The sequence below is a fragment of the Sorex fumeus genome, unplaced genomic scaffold, assembly GCF_029834395.1.
Source record: "Sorex fumeus unplaced genomic scaffold, SorFum_2.1 ptg000063l, whole genome shotgun sequence".
Lineage (NCBI taxonomy): Eukaryota > Metazoa > Chordata > Mammalia > Eulipotyphla > Soricidae > Sorex > Sorex fumeus.
The window spans coordinates 36,087,456-36,103,445 of record NW_026606120.1 but is presented as its reverse complement, the minus strand read 5'-3'; the positions used below and the strand labels follow the sequence as shown (position 1 = coordinate 36,103,445).

The 15,990-nt window shown below is 54.7% G+C and overlaps 1 protein-coding gene across 1 annotated transcript in view; it reads right to left on the bottom strand.

Moving 5' to 3' along the window:
• The window catches only part of HEG1 (heart development protein with EGF like domains 1), a 92,745-nt gene that overhangs the window by 25,982 nt on the left and 50,773 nt on the right, over positions 1–15,990 (bottom strand). Inside the window, exons 7-10 of the mRNA XM_056126485.1 lie at positions 14,958–15,049; positions 10,655–10,713; positions 10,313–10,473; positions 4,309–4,443 (exon numbers count right to left, since the gene is read on the bottom strand). Of these exons, the coding sequence (XP_055982460.1) occupies positions 4,309–4,443; positions 10,313–10,473; positions 10,655–10,713; positions 14,958–15,049 (447 nt within the window). The remainder of the gene's footprint in view (positions 1–4,308; positions 4,444–10,312; positions 10,474–10,654; positions 10,714–14,957; positions 15,050–15,990) is intronic.

The window sequence follows — 15,990 nt, the reverse complement described above, 5'->3', positions numbered from 1 at the left end:
TTCCAAATCTTCTTTCTCTCCTTGTATTGGTGTCCAGAAAGCCCAGTGCGTGAATGGGGGCTCCCTCCAGCAAACAGGAGGACCTTCTAGAATGACACTTGGGCTTTATTTCTGGCATCATTCAAGCCATCTCTAACCTGACTCACCTTCTGAATTCCATCTTATTTTGTACAAGACTTTTGTTTGCTTGCTTTGCAAGGAGGCAAAGCCAGGGGTCCCTCCTGGCAACTCTTGGCCAACCACGGGGGGTAGTTCCACGGAGAAACAGAGGGGGTGCCACTCAGAGCCTGCAGCGCCCCACCATGCCCAGGCCTCCGGAGACCTTGCAGCAGGGGATCCAGCCTGGTTGGCATGCAAGGAGAGCCCTGCTCTATGCCTCTGACCCTCTGCATGGATTTTTAAGTATTTCAAGTTTTTTTTTTTGCCACAGGTCAAAACCAACTATTTTTGACTGATTGAATGACATTTAGGGAAGGAGGACCAAGGTCCCTCTCCCAAATCCCGCTGAAAGCCCTGAGACCTGAGCAGGGCTGGCACTGACCGCACCTGTCCTGGGGCGACCACAGGGTCACTGAGCCAGGGAGCTGGGCCCTGTCAGTGTGGACCTGAGCTCTCCGATGACTCATCCCCAGCCACTTTGGCTGAGCTGGCAGGCTGATGTCACAGCGGCTGTTGTATTCTGAATATTCTTTCCTGGAAATGTTTTCACATCAAATCTACCCACCCAGCCTGCGTGAGCTGAGAGCGAACTGGCACCCCGTGGCCGCCATCCGGTAGACATCGCGTCCTGCTGTGTCTGCATGCTCGGTGAGCGTCCCTCGGCCCAGAAGGGATATGCTCCCTGAGGCACGGTTTAGTCACTGTCAGAGACAAGGGCCCCAGGACAGTTTCTCCTGGAGGGGAACCGCTGAGGGCCTTGCATCCAGCGCCTCACACCCCCACCTATGAGGGGACCGACTGCCTCGTGGAAGCCAAGCGACCTGGGGGCAGCTCGCCAGAAACCCCAGCTGGGCATCCCCTTGATGAAAAAGAACACGTACACGCTCAAGCCTTTAAACAAATAAGCATCAGGGCACTGGAGAGACAGAACAGGGGTGAAGTGCTTGCCCTGCAGTGGGCTGACTCCAGCTACCCTCCATCACAGAGGGTCTTCTAAACCCTAAGCAGTCCCAGGTAGGACACCTGAACACAAGCCAGGAGTAAGCCCTGAGCACTGCTCCCCCCAAAAAAAAATCAGGAGTAGAACCTTAAGACTCGAGTGTCCTCTTGCCAGGAAGTAAATCAGACCCCCTAATCTTGTCTTCTTGTGACTGGGCCCGTCATCCAACACTCCCCTGTTAAGCATAATCTAGACCCAAGTCTCACTCACAGGCTGGCAAGGGAGAGGGAGGTGGGGAGTGGTGCCCTCTCGGCTGCCTGCTGGGCAGCAGGAGGTCAAGATGTCCTTGGAAGGGCGTCTGCTCCCCATTTCCAGGAGCCTCTGTCACAGTGAACACCCGGGACTGGAGCAATAGTACAGTGGGTAGGGCTTTTGCCTGCACGCGGCCAGCCCAGGTTTGATCCCCGGCATCCCAGATGGTCCCCAGCTAGACAGTGGGTGAAGAATGGTCAAACAGGAGTAACCCTTGAGCATCGATGGGGGAGGCCTAAAAACAAAAGCAAACAACGTGAACCCACAGAAAAGACCTGCTGAATGAAGCACAGGAGGTGCGTGTGTGCAGAGAGCAATGCAGATTTCTCCTGGAGGGCGAAGTGGCAGAGATTCAGGAGGCCCGCACCTATGCACCTCAGTCTGATTTGTATGGGAACTGGCCACTGACTCCAGGTGTCCATAAGGAGACTCCTTTTCACTACTGGAGTCTAGCACAGACGGCCAGGAGATGTCACTGTTGCCCCATCAGAACCAGCCACCAGCACTGCAGTCCTAGGAGCTCTGGGATCCACAGGCTTGGAGGATGCAAATCTAATGGCTGGGGGATGGGGGGGGTGGAGGAAAGGGGGGAGTGAGGCCTTGGGGCCTTGGCAGTAAGGGGATGGGATGCCTGAGGCTGCGTCTGGGGCCTCCCTTGGTAAACATGAGGCTGCTGGTGTCGGTCTGTGCCACTGCATCTGGACAATCTCTGATGACCCTGGCTAAAGCTGGTCTCTAGAGGGACAGCTAGACAGTGGGTAAAGGATGGCCAAACATGATGGCCCCGCAGCATCTCATTGCAAACCATAATGCCCCAAAGCAGAAAGTAAGAATGAAGGTGCCTGCCACAGAGGCAGGAGGGGAATGGGGGAGGGATACTGGGGGCATTGGTGGTGGGAAATGTACTGGTGGAGGGATGAGTGTTGTTGGAACATTATATGACTGAAACCTCATCATGAGAGATTTGTAACCGCATATCTTTAGGGGATTCAATATATAACAACTAAAAAATAAAATTAAAATAAAGGGACAGCTATGAAATCACTGGCTCAGAAACAGGGAGGGGCTGAGATAGAGCTAAGTACAGGCTTTGCATGCATCCCTGATCACTGGGCACAGAGCTGGGGGTGGCTCTGAGCACTGCTAGGTTTGTCCCCAAAACCGAACCGAAATAAGAAGTGAAGGGGTATGGCTGATGCCAGCAGGAAGCCGAGGAGGCATGGCCTTCCGGGGGATACCACACATGGGACACCTCTCCCGGGCCCAAACACATGCCCACTGTGCCTTTCCACGCCTCTCCAGCCCCCAGCAATCAGCAGAGGACACAGCCACTCACGTGGGCGTAGGGCCCTGGCACTAAACCAGGAGAAGAGACAGAATTAGGAGGTATCATGCCGTCATATGAGAGCAACGATCTGGGCCAGTGCAGAGCCCCTGGGGAAGCTGTCAGGCACCGCTCTGATCTGGACTTTAGCCTCCCCTGAGGAGCCTGTCCTAGGCGGGAAAGTCCTGGCAGAAGCTAGGGACAGGCCACCTCTGTTCGTAGAGGAGCTGTCCTCAGGCGCCCGGATACCTGCCACCAGCAGGTGCTGATGGGGCAAGCTGCAGGCAGCTTTCCCAGAAGGTACTCATTCTTCTGGTGACCACAAACTGCAAGAATGATTTTCACATGCTGTGGGTGCACTGTGCCTGGCTGTGTGTCACTTTTTTTTCTTCTCTTGGCTTTTGGGCCATATCCAACTTCCGCCTGGCTTTGTGCTCAGGGGACCCTATGTGCTATCAGGGATAGCACAGGACTGTCTAGTGTAAGGCAAACACCTTGACTCCTGTCCTGTCTCTCTGGCCAGAACGGGCATTTCTTTCTTCTAAAGTAGCCAGCACTTTGGCACCGCCCTCTCTGCCTTCCTCTGATGCCGAGTGAGTCCCCAGAGTCAGCCTCCATACGTCAAGGACCCTTTAAAGCACCCAGACCCCAGGAACCTAGGTAAAATACCAGTGCAAATGCCAATGGCTTAGGAGGCCCCATCACAGATGTGGTCTTCCCCTGTGGGGGGGGGGAGGGTGGCGGTGGCTCCCAAGTGGGGCTCAGGGCCCCTGGGTCACTTCTGATGATACTCAGCCAACCAAGCTAGCAGGTCCGATGCTGGAACGGGACTAAGGTGCTGCTCAGGCTCTGCAGTGCAGGAACCCACCAGGACCACCCTGGAGGCACTCGACAGCCAATGAGGCCACACGCATGGGGCAGGGCCGGCAGCGGCTCCAGGGAGTGTGAGCCCCACCTCTCACCATGGCCTCCTTCATGTGAGACACCCCATGAAGCGCTGCCGACCTTTCCACAGAAGGAACCACGGCGAGCACAGTCACCTACCTGAGGCCACGCGACTGACTTAGGTCGCCTGAACTGCAGCTAAACACCTGGGCCTGATTCCAGGCTGATATTTCTATTTTTAAAGATTAGCAGACAGGGGGCTAGAGCGACAGCACAGTGGATAGGGCGTTTGCCTTGCACGCAGCTGACCCAGGTTCGATTCCCAGCATCCCATATGGTCTCCTGAGCACAGCCAGGGGTGATTCCTGAGTGCAGAACCAGGAGTAACCCCTGTGCATCACCGGGTGTGACCCAAAAAGCAAAAATAAATAAATAAATAAATAAATAAAAATAAAAGATTAGCAGACAACAGAATTCAAAATGAATTCCAGCATTCATTCTTCTAACTTCCACCAAAGGGAAAGAAGGAAAGACAAGGCAGAGAGGCCACAGCTCCTGCATTTGCTGTTTCTCCTTGCTGGGACAGGTGGGGCCGGCAGAGGTGGCACTGGAGACCGAGTGGCCTGCTGTGAGTGAGTGACAAGCCCACCCCTGTCTGGGAGGGCAGGGGGGCTGCGCCCAGACGTACCTCGGCAGGAGTGGTCCATCTTGTTGAACTGGAAGTAGCCCAGCTTGCATTGGCAGCGGGCGATGCCATCCAGGTCTGTGCACAGCGAGGTTTCGCGGTCACACTCCGGGGTCTTGCGCCTGCACAGGCTGCCCGCTGGAACCGAAAGACAGACGGTGATGTGATGGGTGATGCGGAGAACCCGCTCCCCCCAGTCCACGCTCAGACTCCCAGAGGCTCCAGAGCCAAGTCGGCCGGGCAGTGCCCTGCAGTTCCCAGCCCATACCATTGCACCCCCGCGCTGACTCAGTGTGAGCTCCCCACAGCCTGGCCCCACCGAGCACACCCCCACCACCCTGCCTGGGGGAAACACCCACTCAGAAGCCAAGGCAGCAACCCAGCTGAGTATACTGCGGGCTAGCTGGTGTCCTCAGGGGATCTGCAGGGGCGCGGGGTCCCCTGCTCTGGCTGGGGCATGTTTGCCGCCTGGGAAGAAGGGGGGAAAAGCCTGCTTCTGGAGGGCAGGGTGTCCCTGCAGGGCCGGGTCCCCACCACGTTCCCAGGGGCAGCCCTCCCACAGCCCCGAGAACCCCCACGCTGCAGTCAGAGCCCCTCCAAGGACGGCCGGCAGAGGCAGCAGCTCTGGACGGCCTTGGCTGCTCTCCTGGTGTCTGGCTTGGTGCGGCCCTGGGCGCAGGAGCCAGGCTCAGCTCACAGGGATGGCGAGAAATCTCTCACAGCAGGGGCACACTCAGGGACGAGGAGAAAGCTCTCACAGTGGGGGCACACGGCCCTCCCTGGGACTATAGCAGCAACGTGGAAGAGGTACCCAAGGGAGGGGCACAAAAACGCAGAACCAAGTGACTGAGAAGTCACCCTTACTTTGGTCTTGGTGTTTTCTTTTTGATTTGGGGTGGTTCTCAGGTCTTACTCCTGGCTCTGTGCTCAGGAGTCACTCCTGGTGGGGTTTGGGTGGCCATAAGTCGTCCAGGTACTGAACCCAGTTCTGCCATGTGCAAGGCAAGTGCCTTAACCCCTGGTCTATCTCTTGGGTCCTGGAAGTTACTTACTTACACCAGAGCATGGCGCCAAGCGAGATGGCTGCGGCTGCTTGCTGGGCCAGGAGGCGAGAGTAAGGAGCCCAGGGGAGGGAGCTACAGGCCAGGGGCACACTGGACAGACAGCCCTCCCTCGCCCCCCACCCCTTGCACCCTGCTGCCTCCAGGAAGACACCAGCTCCTTCAGAAACCAGGAGAAGCTCTTTTGGTGGAAGCTGCTTGATGTTGGAGGCACTCCCTGGTGCTCTGGGGCCATAAGGGCTGCGCCAGCCACGCCTGGAAGGGCCTGGGGTACAGAGATCAGACCTGTGCATGTAGGGCAGGCCCTCTACCACCCGACCCCCCGCCTGGACCCAGGTAGCATTCTTGACTCTGCAAAACTGGCCCTGCCAGGCAGGTGCTGGCGAGCTGAGCTGAGAGCAGGGCTGGGTGGTCCACACGGGAATCCCCAGTTCTGAGCATCTCAGCCAGGGAGGGGAGGGGAGCTGCTCCCAGGGAGGTAAGCTTAGGACACACCTGTACTTCCCTGCACTGAGTTTCCTGTCTTTATTGGGGGCTGTCGGCGTGCTAAATCAGAAGCTTATTTCTGTGTGCCACAGAACCACAGAATTTCCTTTGTTTATTGTGTAGCATTTGCAGTTCTGGGAGGGTGGGGAGGGGGCAGGGCAAAAGGGCCAGACCGACACTGCAAAGCTGGCACTGAAGAGGCACGAAAGTCCCGAACCCCTCATCGGAGGCTTCCTACGGCTTTTCGAGTCCTCAGCTCAGTGGAACGTGGTATCTCCAGGGCACAAGGCCGCCCCGGCTGCATTCGCTCACCGCGTCAGCAGCGGCCTCAGCTGCCTGGCCAGATTAGGTACTTTCTGAAAGCCAACGCCACATTGTCCTTCCATCCTGCCCTTTCCCCAGGACCCTCTGGGAGAAGTACGGGCCGCGCCCATGCCCCTCCCCACACCCTCCACAGAAGCAGGGCCCAGCCCCTGGCTCAGCTTGGCTCTCCTCCACACATGAAGACCGTTCCGTCAAACTCCAAGCGCTGGAGCCATGCAGAAACCCTGGCTGTGCGACTGTTCCAAATCCAAGGTTCCCAGGGTCTTTCCTGGGCATAACATCCGCCCCACGGACAATAAGAACTGAGGTCAGTAGAAGGCTGAGCGTCTCCGGGGGACCCAGGGCTGGAGTTCCTGAGACAGGGCCTGTGGGCCTTTGAAAAGCAAGGAAGGGGTATTTGGTGGGTCCACCGGGAACCGCCCTTCCAAGGGCACAGAGCTGCCTTGCCCCACCCTGCCCTACCATCAGTTTGTTGAAAAGACCCAGAGAGGCGAGCAGACCACAGACACATACCACCCCATCTGAAGGCACTGTACAACCTGGAAAGGTCTGACCCCGTTTTCATGAAGACTCGGACTGTCGCAGACTCCAAAACAGAGAAAAGAACAGGAGCAACATGCGGCACAGAGGACATTTCTGTACTTTCAGGATTCTGTGGGAGCCACACCTAGGTTTTAGGGGCGCTCATGTGTTACTGTGAGCTGAACCTAGGCAAGTGCCTTAACCCCTGTATTGTCTTTGCATACAATTGATGTTTTTTGTACTTTTGGATGTTTGTTTGATGTTTTGGTGTTTGGTGTTTTGTTTTGTTTTGGTTTGGTTTGGTTTGGTTTGGTTTGGTTTGGTTTGGTTTGGTTCAGTTTTGGGGCCACGCCTGGCAGTACTCAGGGCTTATTCCTGGCTCTGCATTCAAGGTCCTCTCCTTGCAGGGATTGGGGGGCCATACGGGAGACCAGGGATTGAACCCAGGTCAGCTGTGTGCAAGGCAAGCTGCTTACCCACTGTGCTATCTTCCAGCTCTTCAATGGGACTAATGCTGCTTGCAGGGCCTCGGAGGGGGCTCATTGTGGGGTACTTTCCTTGCATGTATACAGCCCTGAGGGGGACGAGGTACCACAAGGGAAAAAATTGTTCTAAAAAATATGACCAATGAAAGTGGGGGAATGGAGAGAGAGCACTTCAGGCAGCGGGCCTACCTTGCACCATGGCCGGCCCTCGCAGTCGAGACAGTCCCTGAGCCCTACAAGGAGTGAAACTTGAGCAGAAAGTCAGGAGGAAGCCCAGAGTACCACCATGCCTTGCCCAAAACAAAAGCCAAAGTGTCACCTTTGCAAGAAGCAAGACAGATAAGGATGCCCGTAAGCCACGGTCAGTTAGCTGGAAGGCGAGGGCAGAGAGCAGGGCCACCGCGAGCAGGCCCGGACACTGCCACGAGCAGGCCAAAGATCAGACTTGCATTCAGGCAGGGAATGCACTACTGGGGACCAACCAGTAACCGATGCAATCACATAGCCAAACTACCCCACCACCCTGCCCTCACACACAAAAAAATTCATATATAATCTCTGAGATTAAGAAGACTAAGAGACTTCCCATGGGGTGTAGCTACCAGAATGTGACAGCCCCTCCCTTTTGATTTGACTGGGTCGAGATGCAGCCTAAGGAATCCCTCATATGGACAAGGACCCAGATCCTTGGCAGATCCACCTTATTCCTCATTACCGCACCCAACGTACACTCCTGATGCCGGGTCTCCACCCTTTTCCATACGAGTAATGATAATGCCCATTTTCTTCGATATTTCTCGGCTGGGAACACCCATGTCCCCCTCATCAGTATGCACAGCTGTTCCTGAAAAACTCCTAAGTGTGTGTCTGCAGTGACGTGGCCTTAGCTTACTCGCGTGAGCACAGCTGAGAGCCAGTCCCACTCCTCTCAGAAGCTGGTCCTACGATCGGTGCCACTCAGATGTGCCTCCAGGCAGGAATCTTTCTTCCCAGTAAAGTCTCTCCTTCTTGTGGAGTTAAGTCTAATTTCTGGACAACTGAGGCATGATGGGAATCTAACAAAACAAACTCCTCAGGTGTCCAATGAGTTGGAATGCCCCCTTCCTCCCTCCATGGGGAGAACAAGCTGAGCCACTAGCAAGAGAAATAAAGTGAGCGATCACTTCAGAATCTGGCATCTTAAACTGAGGGGTGGGGGCATGCAGATGTACGATTGCAAACTGAGGTGCACAAATCTTAAAAATTTGAACATCTATAGAATTATATTTTACTGTGGAGGGGGATACCAGCAGTGCTCAGGCACTACTCATGACTTAGTGCTCAAGGATCCTCCCGGCAGCACTCAGAAACCATATGTGGTGTGGGAAATCAAACTGGGGTCGGCTGCAAGCAAGGTGACAATTTCCCCGCCTCTGCATATCTTTTTTTTTGGCTTTTGGGTCACATCTGGAGATATTCAGGGGTTACTCCTGGCTCTGCACCCAGGAATCACTCCTGGCAGTGCTCAGGAGACCACATGGATGACAGGAATTGAACCTGGGTCAGCCACATGCAAGGCAAGCGCCCTACCCTCAGAACTCTCTCTCTCTCTCTCTCTCTCTCTCTCTCTCTCTCTCTCTCTCTCTCTCTCTCTCTCGTCCCTGTATATCTATTTTATATACCGGTTACCTTTACAAAAATTCCTCAGCAAAAAGAAGCCGCAAATGGGAAACGCTGACGCAGCCCTACTTCAGAGCACTTTCAAGAACCATATATGTAACCTCGTGGAGCCTGGAGATCCAACAGTGATAACACTCCTGTTTCAGGAAACCTGCCACTGCCCCCTCCTGCCTCTAGCCCCTCCCTGCCCTCATCCCCCCTCCACCTCCCACACCCCATCACTTATTTAGGGGGCAGAGCCTTGAACCCTGGGCGTCACTCGGGAGACATGGACCCTCCCTGAGTCCCCTTCCCGGCCCCTGGCTCTCTAACTAGCCCCAGTGGTGCTGACGGCAGCTTCAACACCAAGAAGCTTATCTCCCCCCACCTCACCCCAACCCAACGACAGAACTAGCTCTGACATGCGTCAAAGCTTCAGCGTTGAGGGAATCTGACTCCCGCTCCCACTATTCGCGATGCCGGGCCCCTGAGAAGAGCACTAGGGGCCAGCAGGCACAAAGCCGCCCCTGGTAGGTCTGAGAGCCTGGCGCCAACTGCACAGCAAATGTGTAGCCTGCACGGGGTATCTGGCTGCCAGAGGAGGTTGTTTATGCCGGCCTATCTCCTCTGCTGTCCAGATTGGGTAGTGCAAGCCAGAGATCCACTGGAGATCCCAGCACAGAGTCTTCCTGTCCCAAAGACAAAAAAAACCTCCTCTCCAAGACGCCAAAGAACCTTCCACACTCAGCTCGCTGAGGCTACTCCCAGTAAGTTGTTTGGGGGTGTCACTTCTGATGGTCTTGGGGGACCCATGTGGTGCCTAGGATTGAAGCTAGGATGCCCACAAGCCAAGCATGAGCTCTATCTGTGCTACTTCTCCTGTCAGAGAGCAGAATCTTTCATAATTATTATTTTATTTCTATCATTCTCATGTGGGGGCAATACTCAGCAGCGCTTGTGGGTCACTACTAGCACAGCAGCACCAGGAGGCTGAAGGAAGGTAGACTGCATGCAAGCGCCTGCATTCCTGTACTGTCATTACCTCTACTGCTTCTGATTTCAAGCAGTGTGTATGTGTGTCTCTGTGTGTGGGGATGTGTGTCTGTGTGTCTGTGTGTCTGTGTGTGTCTTTGTGTGTCTGTGCGTGTCTTGTGTGCCTGTGTGTGTCTGTGTGTGTGTCTGTGAGTGTGTCTGTGTCTCAGTGTGTCTGTGTCTGTGTGTGTCTGCGTGTGTGTCTGTGTCTCTGTGTGTGTGTCTGTGTGTTTCTGTGTGGGTGTCTGTGTGTATCTTTGTGTGTCTCTGTGTGTCTGTGTGGGTGTGGGTATAATGTTTTCTTGACCGTGCACACACACACAAAGGTTCACAGACACCAAGACCTTTTGCAGATCACCCATTTCCCAGACAGGCTTTCCTGGGCCTGAGCCCCCCTCGTATTTCCCTCCAAGGCTCTGCCTTCCCATCGGGATGGGCGCCCTCAGGTCTTCCTCTTACCTCTAAAGAAGCGCCTCTGGGCTGCCAGGAGATGGCAGAGCTCAGCAGAGGCCCTGCAGGAGTTGGCACAGTGCTGCACCCTGTCGGCCAGGTCGAAGAGTGTGACGTTGGATGCCAGGGAGAAGGTGGTGTGCAGGGACAGGGTCACGGTACTGGACTCCCTGCAGGACAACGGGTTAGGTCAGAATTGCCCCATGCAGCCACCATATCCCGGCCCTGGGGAATGTCTCTGTCTCTGCACTGGAACTGGAGAATCGGGGATGCAGGGGAAGCCTGCAGCCTCTGCCCAGGCTCACAGCTGTCGCAGCATCAGCATCCCCAACAGGTGATCTTGTGACTTACCCTGAGGCCTGAGCCGTGGACTGGGTGTATCCAGGGACTGGTGAGAAGCACGCATTTAACTGCAGGGAAGAAGAGCACGGTCATTAACTGAGTCACACGAAGCCCATTTCCCACTTTCAGGATGAAACCTGCATCTCCCAGCCTCCCGCTGCCAGCAGGAGGCTGACCCAGATCAGGTTCCTTCTTTCCATCTGTCTGTTCCCCCACTCCCCCCACCAAAGGCCTTTCTGCTCCCGTCTGCTGTGGGGAGCCCAGAGGGAGCACACAGATAGCAAACCAATGGGGAGAGTCTTGGCAGGAAGTGACGCTCAGAACTGCACCCGGATGCTGAGCACAGGCCCAGGTCTGCTGTGACACAGGTTATCGGTCACCACGCACAGAGGCAGCAGCGTTTGGCCTCTGCTCAGGAGCGGGCCTGGCGGGAAACGCTGGGCTCAGCCCATCTTGAGACAACAGATCCAAACACGAGATGTTTTAGACTGTGGCAGGGCTTCAAATTTCAGTAGAAAACGGCTTCTTATGAACTATTCATATTACTGAAACTTTGAAGAGTATAGGGGTTCTCAGAGCAGAGAACCCCCTTGGAAAAACCATAGGCATGGCTTCGCCAGCCTCTGCCAAAGCCTGGCTGTATCCACAGAGGGAGGACATCGCATCCGTGCTGTCCCTGTGTGCACACTGGACAGCCTGAGCAAGACAGGGGAGTCTCTGAGCTCTGTACATCGGGAAGGAAGCTCCGGCATGGGCCTCCTCGCCACAGGGACCCACCGCACAACTGCAACCAGCAGTGGGGGTGACCGGCCAGAGAGTTCATGAGATGCTGCTGGGGGGGTGGGTCGAGGGGCCTGAGCGACAGCACAGCTGGTAGGCCTTGCACCAACACCAACCTACACATCCCATCTGGTCCCCCCAGCAGCACCAGGAGAGGCCCCTGAGTGCAGAGTCAGGAGAGGCCCCAGAGCAGCACCGGGTGGGCCCACACCCGGTGGCCCTCCCCAATGAAAGAATTAAACGAGCTTTGGGGCTGGAGGGAGCACAGGGCACTGGCCTGGCGTGAGGGTGACACTGCTTGGATCCCCAGCACTTCCTGGCCCCCCAGCCCAGCACGTCAGGAACAGTCCTGGAGACCCTGAGCACTGCTGGAGGAGCCCAGCTCACCTCCAGCACTGCCAGGCGGAAGCAGCACTACACCCGTGGCCTTGGACAGGACCACCAGGCTGGCCACCCCTCCCTGAACAGCCCCTGGCCTGCAGAGCACTGCTCAGGGATCTAACTGCTCTCACGGAGGTGTGGCCCTGCCTACTGGGCTAACCCACACCTGCTAAGTGAAAGCCATCTTTAGCAGCTGGAGAGGCGGTTAGAGGTTTGGGCTCTTGCCTCACACGTGGCCTATCCTGGTTCCATTACAAACACCCCATAGGGTCCCTCAAGCACTGTCCAGAGTGATCTCTGAGCACAGAGCCAAGAGGAAGCCCTGAGTACAGCCAAATATGGCCCAGACACAAACCAACAAAGATCCTTGCTTACTGGAGGCCAGGAACTGGACCAGATCCCCTGACTGGGAAGTGTAGGGTGGGCACCCTGGGGACTCTGGGGTGCCTAATTCACCCTACAGCTCCACTTTCAGAAAAAAAAATATTCACTCAGTGCCCCCCACGGGAATCTACCTTCTTTAAGTGAACAGGAACTACCCCTCCATCGCACCTGGGGCCGTGAGCATCCCCTGAATGTGCCAAGACCACAGGACTGTTCCCACACACTTGGGAATCACGGGGTCACCTGGGGCCAGCAGGAGGGCTCCAGACAGGGCCCGGGGGAGACTGGGAGCAGGGAGATCTAAATGAGAGGACATGGAGTCACTCCAAGCAGGGCCTCAGCCCAGGGGAAGGACAGCCTGACGCAAGGCCTTGGGAACCGCCTCTGCGGGCCCAGGGGTCCCTCCCTTAGCTGATCATCACCTGGATTCATTCCCTGGACTTCACCATAACCATGATGGCAACTATGCGCAGGGAGATTTGTGAGCCCGTTCAGAGGACCTCAAGGTGGTCTTGGGATTGGCAAACTCACAACTGGCATCAGGAGAAGTGAAGGTGGTTCAGGGGGCTGACTCCTGCATTCTTCCCTGCTCTGTGGGACTCAGTGTCCCCCTCCCAGCACCTGCTTGGCCTCACCCGGAAAGGTGTCCTCAAGGCATTGGAAAGACAACTGGCAAGTGCCTGCTTCAGGGGCATCCTTGACAGGTGCCAAGAAAGAGCTAAATGTCGTGTTTTACACAAATAAAGCCTACACTTCTAGAAAATCTGACAGATTTTGGCTAATCTGCTAGTTCCTACAAGACTGAACAAGTAAAACTGAAGTCAGAAGTCAACTCTTCTCTGAAACTTGTTTTAGTGGAAAATTCCAATTTTCTAAATACCAGATCTTAGAGTAGTAATCGAGATACAAAATTTATTTCTTGAGCTTCATTTGTATCTCTTTTTTACTTTCTCTCCTTTTTCTATCCTTTCCCACCCAACACACACACACACACACACACACACACACACACACACACACATAAAGAGGGAATAAAAAATCAAAGGCACTAGAACTGTGCAATAAATTCCCAGCCTGCACCATCAGGATTAACTGTTATGCTGTAACACGTGTTCTCTTTCTCTCTTAATTGCTTTGGGTGGCAGGGGGTGAGGGTGGGGGGCCAGGGGTATGGCTTCTGGCCACACCAGTGTTGCATGGGGTTTCTTCCCAGGGTTGGTCAGGATTTTCTCCTGATGGGTCTGAGGGCCAGTTGGCGCAAGGAGACCATGCAGGGCCAGGCCTGGGCCTCCCATGTCCAAAGCCCACACTCCAGCCACTCAGCTCTGGGCATGCATCCTCTGAAGGAAAATGAGAGTCTTTCTGATGGAGGCAGGTAGAGAGGGTCCTCGGTGATATGTTTTGGGGGACTGACAAAACCGAGAGATATCTAAAGAAAAGAAGCTACTTGTTGCCAGCTCCAGATCAGCCCTAAAATATCAAGGCTGGACCCTTCTGGAAACACAGGAACTGAGATCCGATAACTGAAATCTCATAAGATATCAATGATACTAGCACCCTCAAGGGAAGAAAAACTTCAGCAGGAACAAAAGGCCATAATCAGAACATAAGAGACCACAGAAAGTACAAGATCCTCTTTCTAGGAAATACCCTAGCAACAGACTCCTATCTACAGAGAAGGCCCCCGTGGAGGTAGTTTGGGAAAAACTCTATGAAAGCAACTTTGCCAGAACACACAGTATGCATCATTTCTGATTCACTGCATCCCAACTTGGTGTGTATAATTCCTTTCTTGTACTTCAGTGGCTCTCCTCCCTGAAGATGCCTACACTCTCTCATGAGTGGATTCCTCCTCCTCTCTCACACTGTAGTGAAAATTTGCTTGTGATTTTTGTTTGTATTTGGGGGCTACTCTCATCGGTGCTCAGAACGGATTCCTGGCTCTGCACTCAGGAATCATGCCTGATGGGCTCCCCAGGACCATGTGGGGTGTCAGGGATAAACCTGGGCCAGCTGCGTGCAAGGCATGTGCCCTACCCATTGTGCTATGTCCCCGGCCCTTAATGACATTTCTTTAATTCACTATTCATCTCCTAAAATTCTTTTTCGTTGGTGTAGAAACTGAATCTGGCCAAACTGGGATGAGATCAGGATGATTTTCCTCTCCCTACAAAGAGAAACCCCTCACTTCTGTCTAAGACCAGGGCTCCCTGAGAACTTGTTGGGCGGTAACTAGTTCTCACACCCTGACATTAAGTGACAACTGCCCAGGAGGGCGGGTAGGACACCAGCACCCACTCCCTGCAGGTACTCGGGTCGACTTTCATCATCCTGGCCCCCAAGGTACTTTCCCGGGAGAGGAAGGGACTCAAGCATTGGCACTGGAATCCCTCCCCCCGCTCCGCCCCCAGTGACACAGAGTCTCCCCAAGAGAAACTCACACAGCACATCAAGAGCAGAATGGAGAGCATGACCATCGCTCTCTTTCTCCTTTGCCGTCTCTAACTGGCTCAGGTCACCTCAGAGTCTCATTGGGAAGTGCACAAGGGGCGGGATGCCAGGCACGGAGAGGCCTGTGAGGACACATCTGAAGGGCACTTCTGCTGGCACCTCTGGTCGCCTATCTCTATTTGGAGACTTATGGTGTTACCTTGGACTTGACCTTCCAAAGATAACCAGGAGCATCCCAGCTCTGAATAAAATCACAGAAAACGAGAACTCTGTACCAGGAAAGAGCATGACAGAAGGCACCTTTTAGGACACTGACCGTTCTGGTGATCTCGCTCTCAACTTCAGAGAGTTCTGTGGTGGCATTCAGAAGAGTTTTCTTGATCTTCAGCTCTGCAATGAAGGTTCTCACTGGAATGAAAACAGGGACATCAGATGGCCTGACAGGGCGGCCTCTCAGGGATGTAGGTTCCTCTGACTGCATGCCCTTCACAGGACAGTCTTGGGCTTGCTGTTTTGGGGATACACCCAGTGCTAATCAGGGGTTCCTCCTGGTCTGAGTTGGGGGACGACATGGCTGGGGGTGGAACCCACTGGGCTCTCAGCCAGAGGCCACCTCCTCTCCTCCCGGGCATGGTGAGCTTCTACTGAGAGAATGGAAGGCAGAGCCTGAGGAAACCTTCAGGTGAGGTTCCAAGGAGCTGGTGTGTGTGTGTGCATGTGTGTGTGTGTGTGTGTGTGTGTGTGTGTGTGTGTGTGTGGTGCTGAGAGAAGGAGGCTTCTGGACCAGTTTTCTCGCCCTTTTCCTGACCATGGCCCCCTTCAGACTCTGTTCCTTCCTGCACCCCGCCCCACAACCTGCTGGTTGGCCCCTAAGGGACCACAGCTCCCCACACACACACTTATGCAATTTTCACCTGTGGCCCCCTTGGAATACCCTGTGGGTACTCAGCGGGCACTGTGGCCCCTGACTGAGAAACGTTAGGAATCTAAACCTTCCACATAAGAGATGCTCCCTAAAGCTGTGGCAGAGGACAATTAAGCTCCCTAAATGCCAGAATCCCAGGTGGAGGGGAGAAAAACATGGTATTAGATTTAAAAATTGCCCACTGGGGTCTCTTAAATTTTCGAGTGGGGAGCTCTTACCCTCCAGCCCTTTGGCCAACTTAACATGTCCACACATCAAGGGTGTGCCTCGTGTCATGTTCTCATCACAGGCCCCTGCACGGACCCCACTCCTCTTGCTCAGAGGAAACGCCTGATCATTGATAAAAGAGGAATCGGCACTCCCACCAGCAGTGAAGGAGAGTCCCTTTCTCCCCACATCCACGCCAACACTGGTTGCCTTTGTT